Source organism: Dermacentor albipictus, chromosome 7 (genome assembly GCF_038994185.2).
Source record: "Dermacentor albipictus isolate Rhodes 1998 colony chromosome 7, USDA_Dalb.pri_finalv2, whole genome shotgun sequence".
In the NCBI taxonomy this organism is placed as follows: domain Eukaryota; kingdom Metazoa; phylum Arthropoda; class Arachnida; order Ixodida; family Ixodidae; genus Dermacentor; species Dermacentor albipictus.
In genome coordinates, this window is record NC_091827.1 from 107663880 (window position 1) to 107688012 (window position 24133).

The 24133-nt window shown below is 42.6% G+C and overlaps 1 protein-coding gene across 1 annotated transcript; it reads left to right on the forward strand.

The window, feature by feature from the left end:
- The first annotated feature begins 1463 nt into the window (after positions 1–1463).
- Positions 1464–22033, forward strand: LOC135903509 (sterile alpha motif domain-containing protein 3-like). The gene is made up of 9 exons (XM_065433822.2): positions 1464–1666; positions 2706–2803; positions 2966–3145; positions 4223–4307; positions 12364–12516; positions 12597–12806; positions 17937–18111; positions 18927–19003; positions 21757–22033. The coding sequence occupies exons 1-9, from the start codon at positions 1523–1525 to the stop codon at positions 22030–22032; spliced, it is 1398 nt and encodes a 465-aa protein (XP_065289894.2). The 5' UTR covers positions 1464–1522; the 3' UTR covers position 22033.
- Positions 22034–24133: the final 2100 nt, after the last annotated feature.

Genomic DNA, 24133 nt, shown 5'->3' on the forward strand with positions numbered 1-24133 from the left:
TCAATCTCATCAGTATAGAACAAAGTGATGATGGTGTGTGTGCTACCCTCAGAGATTAGAGCTTGAAGGTGTTCCCTGTACACAAGACCATCAGTGTAGTCTCTGTACATACTGGGTGCATGATTCACAATGTCAGGCGTCGTTAGATGAGCGGCAATGTCAGGAATTTCACAAACTGCAGTGAGAAGCTTCGGCAATGGAATGTAGTGGTACTTTGCAGCCTGGCCCAAATACTGTTCCTCGCGTGCTACGAAAGGAAACGTTTTCACAGCATATTCATCTCGCTGATGTTTGCTGTCAAGACCACGGAAAAGCTCAGGCACAAATGAGCAGTCGAGCAGACGTTGTACATCAGGAGTTGTTGCTGATGCTTTCATGGCATCTGCAATCTCATTACTGTAAACCTTTAGCACTAATTCAAACATCACATGCAATTCAGCAAACACATTGACAGCTGCTGTATGTGGCAGACAATGTTTCTCTGTGACACAGAAAAAGAAATTCCATATAGTTGACTTTGCCTGCTTGAGAAAGCACTCGAAGCGATCAAGTGGAGCCGTTGTAGCCTCTGACGACAAATCATCTGTGGAAGGTCGTTCACTGGAAACGTTCGCGCTGGCGTCAGTACAGTCCATTGCTTGTGGAAACTGTTCGCCGTCCTGGTCATCTGAATTTCCTCCACCAGCAGGCTGTTCAGTGTGTCGCTGTTGCAAAGTGCTGCTGTTTTCTTCAAGTAAGTTACGATGCCGACGATACAGGTGCGATCTATATGAAGAGAAATTTGTATACGTGCTCGCACAGCCTTCGATGCCACAGTATACACTGAAATTGGGCTCCGCACTGTGCACTAGGCCTATGTGCGTGACGACTCGTGTAAATTGGTATGAGTTGAACGGGCACCTTGGACAGTACTTCACATTCATTGTTCCTGTCACAAGTCACCAAAGTGTCAGAAGTACGCTAGTGCATTTCCTAACCGTTCCGGAAACGAAATGTTCACATTTCAGGAGTATCGCGGACTTGCCAATGACACGCACGACAGATCGCACACGCACCAAAACGACGCAAATTTCACTCAACCAGTTCGCGCGCGCAAACGTCGCTGCTACAGTATACTAGCATGTACTGCCTTCTAGTTCGTACCACTATACGGACTATACCGTTTGCGCGTAGCGAAGCATAGACGAAACGCGCGGAGTGATACATTTTGGTGACCGTACTTCTCGCGTAGATGATATGAAAGTGAACGCTGCCCGCCGCTATCAACCATGCTAGTTCAATGAACGCATGTGACGAGTTCTGCATAGCATATATATAGACTGTAGCCTGACATCCATCCAGTCGGAGCCGAAGCCGCATTGTCAGCGACAGCAATCGAAGAGCGGCCATAGGAGCGGCGCCATCGCATGCGCCTGTCAAATTGCCATCGCTGACTTTTGCTATCTATCCCGTATTGTGCAAAATTTGCTGCTGGTCTAGTCGAGGGTTCCGTGATTGCGGTCGGCGCATCCTTTTGCGAGCCATGGCGTCGAAGTGCCTAGTTATGTACGGCGCAAGTAATGTCGTCGTGACTTTCGACGAACCCTGCAGCCGGCAGGACCTCTTAGGCCAACTTGCAAAGAATGAAACATTCAAGGATGTCGACGTCTGCGCCCTTGGCTTAACGGTGGGTGTTCTTGAATTAGCCTCATAATTGTTGCACTCTAAACCGGCTTTTTTTTTTCTCCTTTGTGTTGGTAATGCGTGTGTTAATCATGCGTGTGTTGCAGTAGCGGTGCAGGCACGGTTAGCGTTTAGAGAAGCTAATTTCAACGTAGCTTGGCGTTTGTCTTCTCTTACTCCAGCCTTGCGTTTTAATGCACGAACCTAGGTATTCGTACGATAACTTTTGCATTCGGCACTATGAACCAGACTTCTGCAGTCGTGCTTTCACTGCACACGTGCACTGAAAATCGTGTACGTGCTTTGTGACGGCTTTACAGGCAGATGTGTAAGTGAATATCGGGCGTTTTGCATTCAGAAAGCGGTGGACAAGTGAATAGCCAACATTAAAATAATTGATAGTGAACGCGGTAACTTGTGCAGATTGTTTACTGTGCCGAGGGCTGCGCAATGCTGATTTGTGCCTCATGACGGAAAAGCAAGGTGAAAATACGGAAAAACAAGACAGTGTGCTGTCCTGCATTTGTGCATTGTATAAATTTTGTATAGGGGGGGATCAGTAAAAGGTAATATAATTAACTGTTTGTGTGTTCATTCCTGATCCCCCCCCTTGTTTTTATTAGGCCTAAGTCCTAATTGGAAGGTTCGCTAACCGGCTGAATAGTTTTCGATTCATGTAGCGTATATTCTGGCAGATTAAGTTGATCTTCGGCGCCTGTTTACAATATGCCACAGAAGTACAGCTTTTTTTACTCTTGGACCCTGGGATCTAATACCCACCATGCCGAGGTGTGAACATCTCCTTTGTTGTCATGAGGCACATTGGAGGTAGCAGTGTTCCTTGTAAAACTGCTGACTGAGCAATAATTTAAGCATCGGTTTTCCAAAAGCCAGACACACTACCAATTGTGCCTAAAGTATGACCAAGGAATACCAGTCTGTTTGGTTTAGTTGAAATGTGCTCAGAAACTTAGCGCAGCACTGAGGCCAAACTTCCTCATCGACCCTAAAGCAGTCATTTTAACCTGATGACATTTTCGCAGATCTTTGACGAGGACTTTGAGACCTTTGTTGAAATAACAGAGGACTCCGCTATCCACAATAAGGCTAGAATTAAAGTCAAGGAGACGAACCAAGTAAGGTGAGTGTTGCATCAATTCAGATGTTTGGTATTTAAGTCTTCATTTTAGATTGTGTCAAAGAAGCTTTTTATTTTCTTAGGTTGTCACATCTAAAATTTCGAAAGTTATCCAAAAGCACTGCACAATGTCCTTCCTTTTTTCTCCCATCAATTGTACTGCAGGATAGCAGATGTCCTCGAAAAAGGACCACCACAACAGGCACGCCCCGGCCATGTATACATGCTGCCAACTGTGCCACAAGATATATCCATGAGCATTGAAAGACACAGGGCTGGGCAGTATTTCAAAAACAGGCGGCGGGTGCTACAATGGTTATACCACGATTTGTGTCTGCAAACAATGTAAGTCATTAACACAAACTTTTAGAAACCAACTTCGACACATCTTGGCTTGTGGCTGTCTTGCTGAGCTATGTTGAAAGGAGCCTGCCATTAAAGCTATGTTGACTAAATCAGCTTGTTATGGAAGATTTCAGGTGCTAGAAGCAAAACATAATGATTATTGTATTTTATTGACTGGCAATTTAATATTTAATATGACTGATTTAATATGTAACTACAGTGATTTCATTATCTGAAGTATCAGGTATGTAAAGAATTGTATTCCTTCAGCACAAACCTGCTTTACAGCATTAAATGTCTGGTAGAATTCTTATAGCATTGCCATATTTAAACTTAGTTATGTAATCTGACTTCTGTTGGCTTCTAGTTTCCTCGTTGTTGCTTTTATTAGGGGTGTGCAAATAGTAATTCTTACAATAGAATCGCATACGGTCGAACCCACTTATAACAATATTCAAGTGCCACGAAAATTCCATTGTTACAACCAATAATTGTTATAACCGGGTTGCATGAAAAAATAAAAAAAGGGGGATGGCAGAGCCTGATATGAGAACTATATAGGCGGGGAGGCCAAAACCCCTCCCCACCACCTTCCTCCGCCCGGCTGCTGATTGTATTCACTCGTTTAACTGCTTCCTGGGCGCTCTGATTGCGTGTAATAAGCTGCGGCTGTCGACGTTAAACAGTAGTACTGCTATAACAACTGCAAAGAAGTGTCGCAGGTGGCAAGCGATGTGTGAGCACCGCCTCTAGTTTTTACGTTCCATCTGTACTTTAACATTTCTCCAATATGGTCCAAATAAAACTGCCGCATTTAGTTTATTTTGTACCTATTGCTTCATTGCAATGGTAGTTCAGATTTGTAAGCAGCTGTTAGCCTGATAAATCAACAGGCACTGCTTTTTCACCTCGCCCTAATTACCCAGGTTGCTGTTTGGATTAGCCAAAAATGTTTTAAAGTGTAGCACTTCTGTACTGTTGGAAAATTACTGCCTACCTTAATTTCCTTAGTATTACTGCTTGAAGATCAATTTTTCATCATGCCACCTAAGTTCTTTGCCTCTCTAAATCTGCTAGGTACCCTGGGAAGCTGTATGCAGAGGCAGCTCAAGCCCTCATAGCCAAGTTTCCAAACTTGGCTGACAGTACAGGGACTGGCTATGTAAGTTTTTCATTATTTTGTTTGCAAACTGTACCGTGGTGTGGCTTCAGTTGGTTGTCAACCTTCTGATAAGGTGGCTCGTCATCTTTAAGGTGAAATGGCAGAATGGTAGTCCAGGTTGGTGTAGCTGTAGCCTTTGCAGGCTTCATTGCCTTACTAGGAAGACCAAGGATTCCAAAGGGTGGAAAAAGAGTGCCAGGTTGAAATATGTTAAGGGTAGTTTTAGTTTACCTTGAATTTGTGTGCATAAGCCTTTCCGCAGGCATTTATATATAAACCCTGCCATGTTTGCTATGACATGTTTGACGATGCAGCGGTGACATAGAGGTAGAGTATCTGCCTTGCGTGCAAGAGGACCGTGGTTCAAATCCCTGTGCCGTGTAATTTTCTATCGGATTAAAAAAAAAACTGCGTCTTGATAAAATTACATAAACAGGCCTGGAGTGCGGCCTGATCCCGGTGACCAGAACCGGTAACGCACTCCCTCACCAGAGCAGGATTGGCCACCCTAGTGCAGTACTTGGCCACAACCTCCTATATGAATACAACAATCAAACCCCGGCCCTCAGTCCCCAGGGGCTGCGAAGCAACTGACCACGGCGGCTGTCAGACCTGTGACGCAGCAGAGGGTGCTTGGAATACCTGGGTCTGAACAGGCCGCCATTAGAATCTGAATCTGACGTCTAACGCTAGAAAGTTATCTACTGAGGCGAGTCTAGCAGTGCTATTGGAGGTATTAGCGGGCATTAAATGGGATATAATAGGGCTCAGTGAGGTTAAGAGGACAAATGAAGCAGATACAGTGCTAAAAAAACGGGCACGTCCTGTGCTACCAGGGCTTAGCAGAGAGATGAGAACTAGGAGTCGGATTCCTGATTAATAAGGATATAGCTGGCAACAAACAGGAATTCTATAGCTTACGAAAAGGGTTCTACTTAAATTGAGGAGGATGCAACGAGCTATGGAAAGAATGATGGGTGTAACATTAAAGGATAGGAAAAGAGCAAGTTGGGCAAGGGAACAAATGCGAGTTAATGACATCTTAGTTGAAATCAAGAAAAAGAAATGGCCATGGTCAGGACAGGTTATGAAGAGAGAAGATAACCAATGGTCATTAAGGGTTACGGACTGGATTCCAAGGGAAGTGAAGCGTAGCAGGGGTCAGAAAGTTAGGTGGGCGGATGAGATTAACTTGTGCATGACCAGCGTGGTTGAAGTATGGGAAAGGCCTTTGCCCTGCAGTGGGCGTAACCAGGCTGATGTTTTTTTTTTTAAGGGTACTTTCTTTCTTTATTGTCTGTTTCAACGGATTCTCTCCGTGTGGGGGCAGAGGTAAAGGCAAAATGCCTGACAGCCTCTGCGCTCCTACAGTACAAGGCAGCATGACATATCATTCACATACATATTTGCCGAACATATCTTTAACACACAGCACACAGCAACGAAAAATTCAATTATTCAGAACACGTCTCCAAAGCATTACTTTTGCTTCACGGGATAAATTTCGAAAAAGCAGAGGATACATATGCAATAAGTATTGCATAACAATAACATTGGCTTACATCAGAAGTCAACAAAAAAAAGAAAACCATAGAATCACTTGCTCGAAAATAAATAGCATATATAGTAAATAGATCAGTACATAGAAACATTTCAGAGAGAAAACGAAGGTTTAGACTGATACACAATGTAAATGCCGAAACAATAGCACAAAGCGCTCGGAAAAATCTAACATAACTGAGGTTACATGTGTTATCAGAGATGAGCACAAGTTACTCAAAATGAAAATGCGATGTCCCTGCCCACTAATAGGTTTTTACAGTTATTTTTGAAGTTGTGGAAGGATTGTGTGTATTGTGCATTAAAGTGATCACTGTTTAATATATTAATTGTTTGATAATTCAATGTTTGCTTTCTGTAATTTGTTCTTGTGGCGGGCTTTACATAGTGTAGTTTACGTATTGGGTATGAGGTGCAACTGTCGACAGGTATTGTGTGCAGCCTATTTTTATATATCCACTGGAATAGATTGAAATAATAAACTTGATCTGCTTTAAGCATGCTATATGTAATGAAGAGCGGTTTTGTTTGGAGTCCTCGTTTGTCACCCACATAGTTTTCACACATTCTCAATATTTTCTTTTGTACAATGATTAGTTTGTTTAGTTTGAAGCTGTCGTAGTTCCCCCGACTAAAATGCCGTAACTGAGTTTTGAATACAAAAGTGAGTAATATAATGTTTGTTTCAACCAGGTGGGTAGTATATTTTGTATTTTATACATGCAGCCAGTAACTCGAGATAGCTCACTTTTTAATTTGTCAATGTGAGTATTCCAAGTAAGGTCCTCTGTAAACCATACGCCCAACAACTTTTTCTCTGTAACTTGTTCTAGTAACGTGTCCTCAAAGTGCAGATGGACACAGTAGGGGTCTCTTTTATTTGCTGGCTTAAAAATTATATATTTGGTTTTGCTTGTGTTTAAACTCAGTCGGTTGCTTTTAAGCCACGTGGAGAGGTGTAAGAGGTAACTGTTAGCTGATGATTCTATATATTTATCTTAGGTACTGGATTTTTCATGTAACGTGAACCAAACCTTAAAATTAAGTAGTGCATGTAAGTGAATGAGACAGTGAGAGGTGGTCATCTTAAAGGAAACCTTAAACTATTTTGACAAATGTGCATAAACTGAGTCATTAGGGTAGGCTCTATGATCATTGACACATTTGATTGATTCTTTATTGGTTTATCACAATAAATGTGATGGGAGGTGAATGGAAAAGCCATTTAAGGATAGCTTCAGAGGGTCCTCTGCCCCCATATACTTTCTTTAAGAGCTCCACGTAAAGTGTGTAGTTTATTATAGAGCTATGAATATGTGCATCGCTACTGACTGCAGTGTTGCTGCTCCCCCGAGTTTTCAGCCGCCCTTTCACCTGCTACATAGCAAGTGCGTGCTAAAGCCCCTCCATATAAGTTTTCGCCGACCAGGTTAAGTACCGCCAATCTACCCTCCTCCGCGCTTCTCCCACTCAGCTTCCGGCAGCAAGCGGAACTTGTCCAGCATCTGGTTTTAGGCAGAAGCGATGTCACTGCTGTAATGAGGTGCGAGTGTGCAACAAGCAAAAATTCAGGAACCAGAAATCCCGGAAGCAGAATGACTAGAAAATGAAATTGCGGAAGCAGAACTGGTATGAGCGACGAATCGGAGAACAGTGGCACACATCAAAGGTTGGCGCTACTTAGCCCAAGCGGTGCTGGCGCATGGATTTAGGGGCTTTAGTGCACTCGATGTCAGTCGGTCAAGCTATCTGATTAGCTACCCATGTTGCATCTTCGGGAATTCTGGAAACATGCTGCTGCATTAAGCTTAGCTTTAGTAACATACATATGCATAGCAATTTCTCTACACAAATGTAGACTTTTCTTTAAACCACTGGCCCATTCATCTGAGAATGGGGATTGTCTGCTACTGCTCTAAACTGAGGCAGCTGATGGGATGCGGAGTAGTTGCATGAAAATAAAGGCAGCAATGTGCTCTTTGGCCGCAGTAACATGAATGGTAGCGGTGCTGTATTATGCTCATCTTGCACTGCAGGTGTGTGCAGGGAGTAAACTGCAATGTCTGCATGCTGTAGAAAACATAATTGCTGAACTTTGTAAACAAGCGGTCACCTGCAGTTCTGGAAAGAAGGGTGCTTTGCAGCAGTTGCCACCAGTTCTGCATTTGTCAAAGGGAAAAACTTTATGTAATTTTTACAGAATAGCAGAAAGTTTTCCTAACAAGCCGAGATCCAGGAAGAAAAGCATTGCGAAGGAAATTGAACGTGCTTTACAACATGTCATATGTCCGTCATAACACCACCAGCATATTTGTGCTCAAGTATGCAGAACCTAAAATAATTTTTTTAGGACTTAAGTTGTACGTGAAGAGTTGTAGAGCATGCTCAAACCCCAAATGAAGTTGTTTCTGTAAAATTTGTGTGGTTCTTTCCTTTTGCAAGCAGTGAAAAAACCCAGGAAATATTGAAAAATTATCCCTCCTATCTCTTAGGACTGGCAGATTTCAATCTCCATATCAAAGGTGCTGATGTACTCTGGATGTTGTGGTCGATTCATTTTTTTTTTGGCAATAAGCATGCAGGCTTTCTCCTTTCAAAGCGTGCTAGAGAGCTGTGACAACTTTGGTTTTGTATATCGTAGAGCCCAGAAAAGATAACCACATAAGGGATACTGCCATTTAAAAAACTTCATTTGGTGGTTCTGAGCATGCTCTAAAACTTTTCGAATACGGCTTATGCTCAAAAACAAAGTATTTTACACATATAGATGTTACTTATTACGTAACTCGCCAAACCTTATGAAAATCCGACGATTTTGAGCTATTTGTGTCATCCGTCTTAAGTGTACCACTCTATTTTGAGACTTTAGTTCAAGCTATGTAAGCACTGGCTGTAGGGTGCCCCAGTTAAATTTAGCCAAGATTTTAAACATATGCTGATGCGTTATGAGGGTGCAACTTGATGTTAATTGCTCAGTGGAGCATGTTGCACTTATTCTTCTATTCCTTCAATTTTATAATTAGACAAAATAATCCTCTATGCAAGTTTTAGAGGATTGCATTAACTGCACAGTTATAGCGCGGGATCTATCGCACAACAATTTTCTGTGTTTGCAGTGCTCTTAAAGGTGCTATGCAATAATGAATAGCGTTTTTAAAGAAACCTAGTGTTGATGCTTGTAGAGTGACAGTAGCCACAATATCATGTTCCATCTGTTTACTGCTGTAATCAACTCCCATACTTGTTCGTTTTGGCTGTGCAAGTAAAACCAATTGCTGCATTAATTTTGAATCGTACTGCATCAAGGCTGTGTCACTGTATCTTAGCGACAGCATGCTCTGCTCCATTTTACGCCTAGCAGGCAACACTATGAAATCAACTAAAATTATGCACTTATAGATGTCTCTCTTTCCATTTTCAGTTCAGTTCAGTTCGTTTATTCAGACATACATTGCCTGGGTTAAAAGGACTAAAAGGCAGATGAGCTCTGCCTGAATAAGGTCATGCAGTGCAGTTGTTAGGGATGTGCGATTTTTACAGAACAACCACTTCTTATTGTACATCTATAGCTTGTGGTTGTGAGTTAAAGGAGGGATATGGGTTTGACAACAAAATATTTGTCGTTGACTATAGAAAGTTGAAATTTTCAACAAATATTCAATCTTAATAAAGGGAAAATCAGGTATCCACCCGTTTCGCAGCAATTGCTATAAAGGAAACCCATACGAGGAACCCGTATGGGTTTCCTTTGTAGCAATTGCTACGAAACGGGTGGATGTCCGATTTTCCCTTTATTAATTGCTTCTCTCTACCTTGCTGGTTTCCGCAGAACTACTACGTCAAATATTCAATCTTGTTGCCGATTGCCCATATGCAATTTGTTCTCTCTTTTTTTTGCTAAGTAAAGAAATAACTTTTCCATGTTTAAATTGGGTCTTAAGCTTCAAAAAATGTACTTTGGCAAGAGAACTAAAATTAACCCAGTATGTTGTTAAATGGCCAAGGAGTGAAAGTTCGTATTGTAATGTTTGCATCTATAGTTCAGGCAAAGTTGTGAAATTCTAAATTTGCAACATTGCCAATGTGAACTGATTTCTATATTTCAAAATGCTTCCATGTCCTAAAACACTGTCACAGTGGTTCTGCACTGTATGTATCTCTAGCATATAGGCAAAAAAGGATTGAGTAGCAGAGGGACAGTATCACTTCCAAAGTTTTTGACTTGCAAGAAGTGTGTAAGGAAAACAGACAAAAAAAACTAAGGGTGCGAAATGTGCATTTCATGCAAGACTCGTTCTGGCAGGATAGCAAGCTGAAAAGGTGCTCATTCTAACAAGATCAAGATGGCTATTAAGCGGCTTTGCAATGGCAAAGACACAAGAAGGGTCATTTTCAGTGCTTTTATGGGCATACTGAACATTTTGTAGTACTAATACAGTGTTTTTTCTTTCTCAGCTACATGTTGTTTTGAGCTCGTTTTTTGCCAGCACGTGTGGAATGTACGCAGATTTGAAAAAATAGGACAATCTATGTTTTAGTGTGTGTATGTGTATTATGCACACACACACACCCTAAAGACCTATACCCTTTTAAGCGAAATCACTTAGTTTCATCGAGAGCACATAGGGTTGGTTGCAGTTGCTGGTTGCCAGAAATGTGCTGCTCCACTGGTTCAAATCAGTACCCTCCTGGTAATGTTTGCAGCATTTATGATGTAAAAGTATGAGACAAATTTACATGTAATTGCATGATGCATGCGTATACCTCTCTTTAATATGTGGTGTGCTATCTTTTGGTAGCAAATGAGAGCAGCAAGAGAAGTTTCTCGAACCCTCACCGCATTGGAGTGTAGATTTAAAGCACTGCATTCGTGCGTGGCACAAGTGAGAGCACTGCAGTCACGGAGCCTTCTCCCCCCCCTAATTTCAAAGGGCGTTCTTCATAATGCAAGATACAATATTCCCACATCAGAAAGTGGTGATATTTAAGCTTTCTAGCACATTCTACAACTTTCTCATTCAAAATTACCTATGAAGTGTTTTCCAATTGCAGAATAAGGCTTGTGAAGTTGAATAATCACCAACCTTTGCTAGTTATACTGGAACATTGAAAGCATTGTCTTGGTCTTTAAAGCGGCCAGACATGGCTTTAGTTGTATCCTGTGGCATCTCTCTAAAACCCTGGCTTACAGTTGCTTGTGTACACATAAGCTTTGTACACCAAGAGAAGGTAATGTAATGCAAACTGATGATGGCCTAATTTACCCTCATTAACCTCATTTGCAGCATTGGCTACCGGTTGACACCCAGGTTTTGTTCAGCTTTTATCCTTGGTTAACTGCAATGCGTGGTACTTTTGACTGTTAATGCTGAAAAAATAGATGCATTAAAATTGCCGCCTAGTTATAGCCAGTTCATGTATATACATAAGAACATAACATTGAGATTGGTGAGCACTTAGCAGAAGCATTGGGCAGTGTGCCGAAAACTCCTGCCACTCAGCTGTGTCCTTCTTGAGTAAGATAGTTATTGCGTTCGCTGGCAGAGCGGCATCTTCCTCTCACAATAAGCACTGATCACAACTAGTTGAAGGCGCTCCAAAAAGTCAGTGGTAGTTACCATGGATCGAATGCCAACCAAAGCAGACAATGAAGCGAACGACGCTCAGAGAACTGTATTGATGTATGACATAGCGAATGCATCAGTTTTGTAAAAGCTGAAGTTTGCATGTATGAAGAACTGATAAGGTTGCTATCATCAGGCTTCTGTGCCAGGGTACATAGTTTCATAAACCCACCATCAGACACAGTTTAAAAAATAATGGAGGCTGCATTTGAAGCTATCTGGATGGATGTATGAAGAAAACTTGGGGATCAGTGAGAGTATTGCATTGTAATAAAAAGTTCAGCATGTTACACTCCTGTAACACATGAAGGCGAAAGCTTGCTGTACACATAGTAATGCATTAATTTGTACAATCAGAGGCATCGGACTTGCATGACATAACGAGCTGAAGTGTGATGTAAACGTATGGTGCTGTAGGTCGACCTCCGCAACGACACGTGCCAGCTCCTAATGAATTACCTAACGGTTCTTTCATTCTTTCTTTAGTTTCTTCATTCATATTCAGCCATTGCATCTTTGCTTGCTTGTGGGGGTATGAGCCATTCCTGATGATATTTTTTGCATCACTGGATGTGACACCGCTTGTTTTTTGGTATGAGCCATTGCAACGAGCCACTCAAGGCTTTCGTCTTAGGAATAGAATCTCCCACAGGCTATTCATGATATAGTTTTGCTGAACTGAGTATTTGGCTCTAAGACAGCTGTACTAGTGAATATAGACCAGCGCTACTAGCGTTGTATAGATTTATATGGCCTGTGCAACATTGCAGTTGCTGTTTATTGTTATCGGGCATGCGACAAATTTTACTTTTGCTTGCCATTGTGTATGGGTTTGCTTCACCTAGTAATAGTTTGTGATGCTTTTTACCTAGGACTCGTGGCGAGAAGCTTTAAGATTTAAAGCTAAATATGAGCGAAGAAAGCTCAGACTGCAAGAAGACACAGATGATGGCCCACCACCTAAAAGATCAGTAGTGGTCAACAATGACAGTCTTGCCACCAAAAGGATCACAAGACCATTTTCAGTATGTATAATCATTTTAGTGTAAATTTACAAGTTGCCAGCCTACTATAGTGTTAAATGATTAACATGGTTTCTTTTCAGGTTGCTGCCATGGAAGATGGAGAGGACAATGAAACAATTGATGCTCATGTTGTAGCCATGGCTAAAGAAGTTACAAAGGCCCGGCCTGATTTCGCTTACATTTCCGACTGCATGGCAAGAACATTCGCTAGTAGAAGGAAATGGATTGGGGAAAACCCATCAGTGGGAGACATTGTGAAGATGTATCCCGCTCTTTCCATGAGCACAATGGTAAGTTTTTGAAGGACAACTATTTGGCTATCACTGAACCCAGGAAAATGCATAGGCAAACTTTTTGTCGCAATATGCCAGAAAAAGACCTTATGTATTTTCTTGTTTTCACTTATTGCAGTCCTTTGCTTGCAATTGTCATTCAAAGGGACCAATTGGGCTCAAGCCAATTTTTCTCAATTTTATTTGGGATGCTAGACTTGGAAATTATCAGGTTTTACCCTGAAAACTGATTACCTGTGTGCACTTGAGTGAGTGCATGTGTTGTGCACACATTCATGCATTCTAAATGCGCTGTACTGATGCATAAAAAAATTCACGTGGCCGATGCCACTAATGGTTCAAGAAAGCTTTACCTTGGGGCCAACTCTCATCTCCACATAAACACATGTGAAACACAGAAATGCTCTCATTAGACTACTACTGAAACGACTTGTATGAAAATTATTGCACCATAAGAGAGAAACTGGAACTCTACCATCTTTAAGCAGCGCTTTTGTATTAAGACCTCGAATTCATTAGCAAATCTGCTGAAAATTGGTAAATGGGGGAGCACGAAGGTTAACTAATCTGCAACTTTCTACCAAATACAGTTCTTGTTTTGTAAAAAGCCTCTATTAGGGAATCTGAAGTAGACAAATATGCACCTATGTCTTTAGCTTACATGTAATTGTTAAAATACTTGTGAGGCTTTTGCGAAATTCCTATTTACAAATTAGTTTGCTTATTTCAGTTTCACTTTCCCTTTTTGTCACAAGTATTCATTTAACACTCATTTGGAACAAACGAAAATGTTACAAAGGAAAAAGAAAGCAAGGAAAACCAGGGATTAAAGGTGTTTATCTGCACCTGACTAGGTCATTGTCCTCAATATACCAGGTGTTTCAGCAAACACTTCCAAAAATTTTCAAAGGTTGCCTGTGGCAGATTGCACAATTCTACACTCTTGAGCAAATTACACCCTTTTGCCACGCAATAATAGTAATCTGTCTTGTCCACATTCCCTTTCTTTAACGCTGCAAGCCCGGTACTTCCCAGTAACGAACAGCATGCTCGTTATCAGCATAACATAGCATTCCTGACAGGAAAGTAGCAGGTGCGGTGCTTTCGAGAAAGGAAACGCGAGCAAGGCAGATGACGATTGTTGTGTAGCAGATATACATTCCAAAGGGTGTACCTTTGTCTAAGAGTATAGTTCAGGAGCCGGTCTACTCGAAGAGGCGCACATTACTTGGAAAAATGAGATGCATAAATAACTAATTAACAAAAATTCACTAATTAAGTTGTCAAATTACCATATGGCCCACATTGAAATTTACAAATTCTAGCCGTGGAGTTCACAATGCACACCCATTTGGAACACATTCTCAGGATGACACCAGTTTCTAGATATTAATGGCAAAGAAATGCATTGGTGTTCCTGTTTAAAAATGTTTGAGTGTTTGCTGAAACACCCTGTACTGTGCACTCAAGCCACAGTGGTAACATCTCATTGAGCCACAGATTGAGAAAGAAAAAGCACAGAAAGGAGTAGGAATTTTGATGCTTCTTGAAAATGAACCTAAAGGTCTCGGCGACAAGTATTTACACAAATGAAAAATGCCTTTACCAAGACGTAAACGGAATCGTTCAAGAGACATCTCATAACTAAAAAGCATTCTACAAGCAATTAGGCAAAGAACACCCACTATCTATTTTTGGGTAAAACATGTAAAATAGAGCTTGACATTAAAATGAAAAAAAAGAGAGAGAAAATGAAAAGCTCCTGTGCCAAGTGTTGTATTACCTAAGTCTTCAGACAAAGAATAAATAGGAGGAAGCTTGGTCCATTAAGGTTTCTGCAAACTAGCTTTTTGTAGTTTTGGGGGGACATTGCCTTGGTAATTTCACGTTCAACACATTTGTGTGTAACATATCAATGTTCTCTGCTTTAGGTGTTTCAGTAGGTTCGATTTACAGAATTGCTGTCTTTTTCTGTTTTTCTTTATTGCACAGTTAATAGTCTTCAGTTTTTATAATGTTCTGATTTCATGAATTTTCTTAAAACTTCAACCTCCTTAAAGGGAAGCTGAAGAGTCTGTCGAATTCAATAAGATGCTCATATACGGATGTCGGATCTTTATAAACCATGCAAGTAAAATTTTGGGCGGGATTTTTCACTTAAGAACGACGTAATCGCCGGTTAAAATTGCGCTGTCGATCTGCCCCCCCATCAAGTGCCGCGCACTGGTGCTGACGATGCGAGCGGAGACCGGAAACCGCGGCGTAGTGACAGCACTGGTGTTCCGCTCCTTCAGTCCCCGCGAGCATGCCTGACCGCGTTTGTTTCTGCGTGCGTGCCATCATAATCAGCCTTATTCGAGTCTGCATCCCTTTGTTTGTGTGTATGTAGAGTGGTAGTTGACGTGCGCAGCATCAATTGAAGTGGTGGGCCGATCATGCCGGCGTTCTGTGCAGCCTACGGTTGCACGAACACCAGCGGCCACGACGATGTTCCACTACCCCTCGCAAGACAAGAAGCTTGCAGCTAAGTGGGGGGCTGATGTGAATCGAAAGAATTTCAAGCGCTCAAGAACAACAGTGCTGTGCTCTAACCACTTCCGTGACGACGATTACTACCAGAGTTTATCAATAAGGCGTGAATGAGTGAAAGTACGACTTCCTGCTAGCAGGCTTTCTAAATGCAGCGTGAAAAGGTCGGGGCACCGAACGCAGAAAGGCGGGATGGGTGCGGGCAGACGGTTGGTTACTGGTCTTAGAAGACCTTATAAATACGCGAACTCGTCCAAACCTGGATTTTGATTTATTGCTAGCTCCGTGTTAGCACGCTAAACGGAAGGTACATGTTCATCTCCCACCCTTAACGCAGCTTTGGTCGCAAACCGTCGTTAATTTTCTATTCGCAGGTGTGTTGTCAAACAGCCAACATGCAGCTACCATAATGCAGTGCAAGTGTACAGTGTTCATGTGTCTAAAAGCCGGCGTATGCCAGGACGTGGCGCTCCCCCTCGCGCACAGACAGAAAACGGATGTCTCATGTAGCTGATGTAATTCGCCGCCTTTACGGCTCCGGCTACGATTAGCGTGCTGATGGCGCGCTGATGAAGGCTACTACAAGTGCTACAAGAGCCGGAAAAGTTTTCCCCCATGTAAACCGTCTGTGTAGATTGCCGACAGCTTTGGGGCAGCGTACAAATGCCGACGATTGCATCCCTCCTTACATTGCATGAGGAGGCATGCAGGAACATAACAGTACAGTTGTTTGCCCGGAAATGAACTCATTGGATCACTGAATACAGCTTTGCAAAAAACGTACTCGCCAAAGAATATTTCTAACACGAGGAGATGCTAACACATTGCTTTCGTTCGCGTCGAAAGTACTGCTTGCTACCAGCATCTTTTGCTTCTTGGAGAGGCCGGCTACGTATACATGTAGGGAGCAACGCCGAACTCCTCAGAGAAACGCAAGCGCTCGAAATTTACCATTACCGTCTCGCCAAACCACCTTGCACCGTGCTTCATGTGTGGTGGCAGCGGCCGGTCTGGACGATCACCAATGTTGACGTCACGAGGCGCCCGACCAATCACAGGCGGAAACAAGGTGCGCAAGCTGCTCAAGTCTACTGCTGCACTTTGCGTCAAAATAAAATCTGTTTGCGCTTTCTTGCGCTCAATTTCAATGCGATATTCGGATTCGGGGGGTTGAAAGCCATTACGTAGAGCTCTTCATTCACTAATTTTTTCTGGAAAACTCTTCAGCTTCCCTTTAAAGGGCCCTTCACCAGGCCATGTGGCGAATTTTAATTATATGCTGGAAGTTGTTACATGTTCTTAGGGAGCACCGTTCTACCGCCAGAATGTTCAAGTTGGTTCCTCAATAGATAGAAATATTTGTGAGTGCTCCAAACCGATCATTTCAGGAGATGAGCATCACAGCCAACATAGACACTCTCTCCACTTGCTCTGCCTAGCCTCCCCAAGCGAAATTCCATCCCTGTGTTCTCCCCTACTCCAGCTGAAGATCGCATAATACATGTGTCACGGGCCCTGCCTTTATTTATTTATTTTTTTTTTGCTCACTTCATTACTGCACAGCGCTCTTCCGATGACAGTTCTGCGTGCGAGCACTTGCATTTGTCTTCGTTTGCACCGCAAACAATTTGCATGCTGTGCATGAGAACACTTAACGAGTGGTATAAGTCAGTGCAACACAAATGCTGAGGCAAGCGCAAGCGGATCACAGCGCATGATCGTGCAGTACATGGTAGACAATGACAGTGTCACTGCACATGCGAGTGTATGACCTGGGTACCAGCAGATAAAATGAAAGGTTTTATTATTTCTCTAAACTTTAATTTGTCTATTGCAGCAAAAGGTCAAATAGCTTGTTGCCTTGAATAATTCTCAAATTCACATGCCACTTTGAATGACATTGCAGCCCTAGCATGCATGTAGTGCACTTATGCAATGTATGTTGACCCTCCGGCTGGGAGTGCGGCCCCCGCAAGGAGAAGGGCAAACAGCGGCTTGTTTGACATTTAACTTGTTTTTTTTTTTTCGGTGTGTAGGCATGTAATACTTGGCAGACATGGTCACTAGCTGCATTGTATGCACTGCACTTGTCAGCTCAAGATGGCCAGACCTGGTGAAGGGGCCCCCTAAAAACGGTGTTTTCTACAGTTGGTACATATAATCTGTTACTTTAAATGCAACAAACCTAATCAAAATTAGTGCCTTGTATTCCGAGAAACGTTTCTATAAAATGTACTAGACATTGCGTGTTGCAATGCCTAAAATGCTGTGAAAAGCTTTTTAATCTGCACTTTCCTTGTTTTAACAAGTACCAGCGAAAACATTTTTTTGGGACCTTGGTTCCACTTTTGCAGTTCAGGAGATGGAAGGAATGCAAGAATGAAAGCTGATGCCATGAGCATGGTTTTGCGTTCTTTTGTCCTTTATTTTTCATCTGTGCCAACCAACTATCCCATTAACATATGTGCAGCTAATTTAATGCCTCCATCAATATGACAAAGCATAACTCGGAGCTGCTGTAAGCCGATACTGTTGCTTAACAACTTCAATCTGGCCCAAACCTGTGATGTGATCTGCCTTGTTATTCATTTTCTTTAGGCTCAGCTGGAGTTCCATCGAATGACAACAGTGGCAGTTACGGAGAAATTAGAAGAAGTTCTAGCAAAAGCTGCACAAAAAATCATCATGGCATCTAAGAAGAAGCGACACCTTCAGAGCTTCCTCCAAAGATACGAGGAAACCATGAGCGGCATCTCAGAGGCCTCACACTATGGTACTTATCACGATATCAGCAAGGCACAACTAATATTTTATCATGTGAAAGTTTCTCCATAAACTATATGGGAGTGAACATCTTGTGATTGGAAAGGGTACACTGCAATAAGTTCTTTAGCATAAGTAGTAACAATAATTATAAATGGGCAGTCAACCAGAGCAGTGGGTGGTATTTGCCCCGCCACCTATTGTGGGGAGTTTGGTTTGGCAGTAGGGTTCTCCTGACATCCCATTTGCCTGTAATTGGACATGCGAGATAGTATTTACTAGGGTAATTTTAAGGTGCTCTTTACTCAGTATGCTTCAGTGCAGCTTAGACCCTGCCCTCAACTAGAAGACCACTGTTTGCTGGCAGTTGTGAGGAATTTAGTCAATGGTCTTTACTCTCTTGTGAAAACTATTTTACTCGCTTTGCTTTTGTATGGAGCTGGTATGTTGCAGGGTCCCTTGGCTATGTTAGCACTAGCACATTCAAGAGTATGTGGGACACGATTTCTCTTATAGTGACTCAGTTCAAGGGCTCCATGACGAACACGGAGTGGTTTGCACATTAGAAAATTCCTTAGGTGCAGTCTACTACTGAGTTTCATGTAGCATTTACAGCAGCATATGATGGCTAAGTGTCAAGTCTGAATTTATGATGATCCAGTAAACCATTCCTGCGCAAGTATAGAGCTACTTTTGCTGCCCCACATAGGCCCATTATCTGTGATTTCCAACCGAGGCGTTTCAATATGACGCATGCAAACGAATGTGAGCAAACTTGATGTGTGGTGAAGCAGTGCGTCTAATGCTCCTGCATAACTTTTTCAGAGATGACACTTACAGCAGCAATTTGCCTTCTTCCCAGCATGGTGAAGGAGCGAATGGAAACGTTCATTTGCTCTTCTGTAAGTAATTCCCTTTTCAGAAATTTTTGGAAATTGCAGACTGCTATGCATCTGGCTGCAATGTTGAGTTTATGTATTTTAGCTATAAATGCTTAGAAAGTATTGTACATACTATTGTGGGCAAATGAAACAAACGGAAGCATTAAGTAAAAAACGCCTGACCTGTAGGCAACAACTGTCAAAATCGCTGTGTATGCTGCTGCAAAAATTGTGCGGGTCCCGAGGCAAGTGTACAAGCCTAAATGATGCTGAGATCACATGGAGAGACAAATGTAGAAGCAAAAGAATGCATTCTAGTGTGCCCTAGTTTTCTGTTAGTTTGTACCATTCCAGACATCTGTGAACTACAGTGAAACCTCGTTAAAACGCAGTTGGCTGGAGCTCGGAAAAAGTACGTACTAAACGGTAGTACTGTTTAACCGAAATAGCATGAGATCGACCACTTACATGTAAAAAACTGAACTCCGAGAGAGTGCGATGAAAAGGGAAAAAACATGCAGTATTTATTCACTGTGTGTATTTTTGTTTGATGCCATGGTGGCTTAGCAGCAACTACATTGGCCTCAAACTTGCTGAAGCTGAGCTTTTCAGCCAGCCCCCCTCTTCTCGGCAAACACTCGCATGTCAGATTCCTCGTTGGCATTACATATTCTCCATGCACGCGCACGGTAGCACTACAGAAGTTGCGGGCGCCTTTTTCATTGCGGGCTACTGTTCTCCCCTCGACGATTGCATTTATGAGGCTGGCCCGGCTGCTGCCACTGTCGGGCCTGAATCGCCAGTGCCGCCGCTTTCCTTGTTGTCCTCATGACTGTTGCTAGCCGACACTTTGGTAACAACAGAGGCAACAATGGTGAAAAGTCGAAACGCGTAGCCGATATCTCTTCACGGTCGTAGCAGCACTGCCGAGCAACTTCTTTGCATTCCAAATGCCATGCACCGTACTCAACAGCAGATACCTGTCTCATGCCAGCGCTGTCTCGTGTCATGTTCAATAGCACGAAGGATGCCTAATTTTTCTTCTATGCTGAGCATCCAGCATCTTCTTTATCCGAGCTTTGGCATAACGCGAGTCCTCACTTGCCCGACGCCACAACGCTCTCTGGCACACCGCCGAAATGATGTGGCTTCACGCACGAACGCACAGGGCGCTTGGAGGCCATTCCAACCTCAGAGGCTTGTTCTACTGGGCCACCCAATGGAGACGACGCACCGCCGTGTTTGCACAACGAAAAGTGGAAATACTGTGTTAACCGATACGTACGCAATAAGCTGGTACGGTTTGAGTGGATACAAAACACATTATGTTCAATGGCAGCTGAGTCAGGGATTTGACTTTACTACTTTTAAAACGAAACTACTGTTTAAGCGGGTACGGTTTAATGAGGTTTTACTGTATTAAAATCTAGGCAGCTACTTTTGGCCATGAGAGAGTGGCTTAAAATGTAGCGATCGGCAAGTTGTTGATATGAAACCTGCAAACTGACGAGGACCAAGGCAAAAGGTGATAGAACAAATGCCGGGCTCACAATTGTTACTTTTCTCTGAGGCAACTAACGTATGAAAGCACCACATCACTGTAAATATGCGTCAACGTTCGGTCATTGCTTTTGATCACCGAGAATGACACAGTTCACTGGCACCATATTCCTGCATGGAGCCGTTATTTCTTTTTAAAGTAAGATATGCTTCTGTGAAGTTGCATCACATGTTTTCTCACCATTCACACATAATTACACATTTACAACATGAGTGGGTAATTGGCCATTTACGGTTCTGGATGATGTGTCAGTGCTGTCCTGAAATGCTCATTGATGAAAATTGCAGTTATCAGGAGCAGGTCTGAATGCTAATAGAAAGCTTCAGCATAAGGGCTGATATAGTTGCACTGGTCTGGTGCATGCATAAAATGTTAGCTTGTGGTATCTTTTTAATAAACCGAAAAATGAAAGTCCAGCATCTGTCCTATTTCCAACTTTGTCTCTGTTCTCATCTCTTTCGGCTAGTTTCATAAATTCATGGCTTATCATTTTGGAAACACTGCAGTCACCGTCGCAACTAAAATTTTTGTGCTAGTGTGTCGCTTTGTGGCACCCTGCTGTAGACTTAAAATTGGCTGATGATGGGGTAGCTTGGTGATATGAAATTATAGATAGAATTCTTACATATTTGTTTCCTGAGTTCCTGTTTCCTGAATATTCTTTTATTGCAAGTAGCATTCTTGGTATTGTCATACCAGTTTTCTTTCCATGTGTCTGCGCATTTTCGTGAAGCACCCAGATGGAAGTGGTGATGCTCTAGCAAAACTACGTACTGATATTTAAGTGCTGAAGGAATTTTAAATAAGGGATACATGCATGAAGATGACTTTTATTATTTGGATTAAATAAGTTCATTTGTATATAGGTCATAAATGATTTACGTAAGAAAAACTGCTAACCAAGTGATAGTGTGAGGGCTCCCTCGAGCGCAGTTCCAATGTGTGTGGGTTGCTTCCAGAATGCTATAAAGATGCACATTGCACACGCTCTGCCCTAGGCACTTGAGGATTTTAAAAATCTGTGTCGTTCCCATGGTTATGTGCTCTTGGAACCAGTAGGTATGTGCTTATTATATGTTTCAGGTATATTTCCTTACAGAGTATGTTGCAGAGTAATAGCAATAGAATACTGTTTGAAAACAATGTAGGTCTCTTTAAAACCGTACCGTAATGTCCTTTCTGTAAGTTATAATTTGCATTTAATTTCTTGCAGGACCCCACAGTTGTGCACTATGTGCCCACTATTACATATGAAGGTGATTTGTTGGAAACAACATCATTTTCTGTGTGCCTCGAAGGGCTCAAAATTGAAGAAGGAAGTTTGCTGGCTGCAGTAGCCACGCTGCTGGCTCTATACTGGGCTTTCAATATTGTGTTTGTGAAAAAAGGCCAGAAGACACTAGATTTACTGTGCCGCCTAATTCAGGTGGATAGTGGTGTCCCTGCGACACCACTCGTCCGTGTATCGCACAGTCTTTTGATGCAATAAATACTTCCAGTGAAACGCTTGTTGTTTTGTACAACCCCATAAAGGCGCTAACAGATGCACTGCCATAGCCGAGTTGTCCCAAGTCTGTTGAAAGCTTGTCAAAAGTGAGCCTAAAGGGACAAGTGGAGCAACGGTTAATCTCCTGGATGAAACACTGTTGGATGAACATTTGTGGCAAGTGGAGAACTTGTGGGGTTCAAAAGTTAGCCTTTGTGGCAGCATTGGATGTAGAATCCGTTAGTCTCTTCAGGAGTACCTGAAAAGATTAATAGTTAGTCCTTTTGGGAGCATCTGTTAGTCCTTTTGGAAGTAGCATGAAGGATAAACTATTAGTCCCTTTAGGTCCATTCGTTGGTCCCTTCGGGAGTATCTGAAAAGATTAAATGTTAGTCCTTTTGGTTCCCTTGGGAGTAACATAAAGGATGAACTGGTAGTCTCTTTAAGTGCATCCGTTAGTCTCTCTGGGAGTAACTGCTAGGATGAACTGTTGGTCCCTTCGAGTGCATCCTTTCGTCCCTTTCGGAGTAACTGAAAGGATGAACTGTTGGTCCCTTCGGGTGCATCCTTTAGTCCCTTTGGGACTAACTGAAAGGATGAACTGTTGGTCCCTTCGGGTGCATCCTTTAGTCCCTTTGGGACCAACTGAAAGGATGAACTGTTGGTCCCTTCGGGTGCATCCTTTAGTCCCTTTGGGACTAACTGAAAGGATAAACTGTTGGTCTCTTCGGGAGTAACTGGAAGGATAAACTGTTAGTCCCATGAAGACTAAATGCAAGGGGACTAACAGTTCATCCCATGTCCGTTAGTCCCCAAAAGGACTAATGGTTGTGGCAAATCAGTTAGTCCCCAAAAGGACTAACCTCTCTACCCCTTTTAGTCTTTTTTTTCTTAGAGTGTAGAGCATGTAAGCTGTCGGACCTCAATGAAAACCTGTGCATAACAAATGGTCGCGGGGTGTAAGTGCTAGCTATTTAATCATCACACTCCATGTGAAGGATAACGAGCGAACGATATTCAGCTCAGCCGTAATAAAATAAGCAATCATTGGTACACGCGGAATCGGTGCATTGCTATGCCCAAAGCAGTCGGCTGGGTAATAAAGTGTCGGTGAGCAGAATAAGAAACTAGGTAGGGAGATGAAATTAGGAAATTCGCAAGCGCAATTTGTAATCAGTTGGTGCGATGACAAGGGTAAATGGAGATCGCCGGGAGAGGCCTTCGTCCCGCAGAGGACATAAAATAAGCTGATGACGATGGCTGAGTGCAATTATTGAAATTGCCTTTAGAGAATATTACTGTACATTTAACACTTTTTTGCCGAGGCGTCATAACCTGCATTTTTGTATCTGTGTCTCTCGCCATGCCTGAGAAGTTGCAGTTTTTTGTTACATTGTTAGCCAAAATGTTCCAGTGAAGCTATAGCATTTACTGCAGGCCCATTATAAAAGGTTTAAAATTAAAGCAGCGTAGTGAGATGGTTTGTCCATTCTAGTGTGAAAGCGAGTCAGGACAGGTTTTGAGATGTTCCCTTTAGCAGCATGGACTGCCGCACGACCGATAATAATGAGACATTGTGAGATGCGAATTTTAATGCTAAACTAATGTGGTCGATGTGGCTTGCCGTGTCGGAGTGGCCAGATATTCTAGATTTGAGTCAGAAAAAGCATGCGCCACCCGAACGGCTAGTCCCATCTTCGAGCACTGATAGAAAATGAGTTAGAGCAAATGTCTGCTTTCGGTGACACTTCACTGAACGCCACCGCATCACGTTGCATCATGGTGCGCGATCGAGTAAAAAAAAAAATACATTGTTGTGAGAGCGACTACTGCAGCGGCTGTCGCTTGCAAGACGGTCCTACGACAGCAAAGTAAGTTTTCAGCACGCTGATGAAGGGGCTGCCATTGCTTGTTGTCGACGCGAAAGAAATGAAGATGCCGCTAACCAATGCAAACATTGGCTGTTGTTAGTGTTTTTGTGGCACACAAAGCACGATTACGTGTCGTTAAAGCGCACTTACGCAACACAACGCGGGTTAGCGGATGCCAACAATACGCAATGCCCGAAGCAGCATAGCACTCACGTGACGATAAATCACCCGGA

Excerpts from the sequence above, each read along its gene's own strand:
- LOC135903509 (XM_065433822.2), top strand. The coding sequence starts at position 1,523 with ATGGCGTCGAAGTGCCTAGTTATGTACGGCGCAAGTAATGTCGTCGTG. Across the intron at positions 1,667-2,705 it reads TCTGCGCCCTTGGCTTAACG|ATCTTTGACGAGGACTTTGA; the intron begins GTGGGTGTTCTT and ends ACATTTTCGCAG. Across the intron at positions 18,112-18,926 it reads CTCAGAGGCCTCACACTATG|AGATGACACTTACAGCAGCA; the intron begins GTACTTATCACG and ends TAACTTTTTCAG.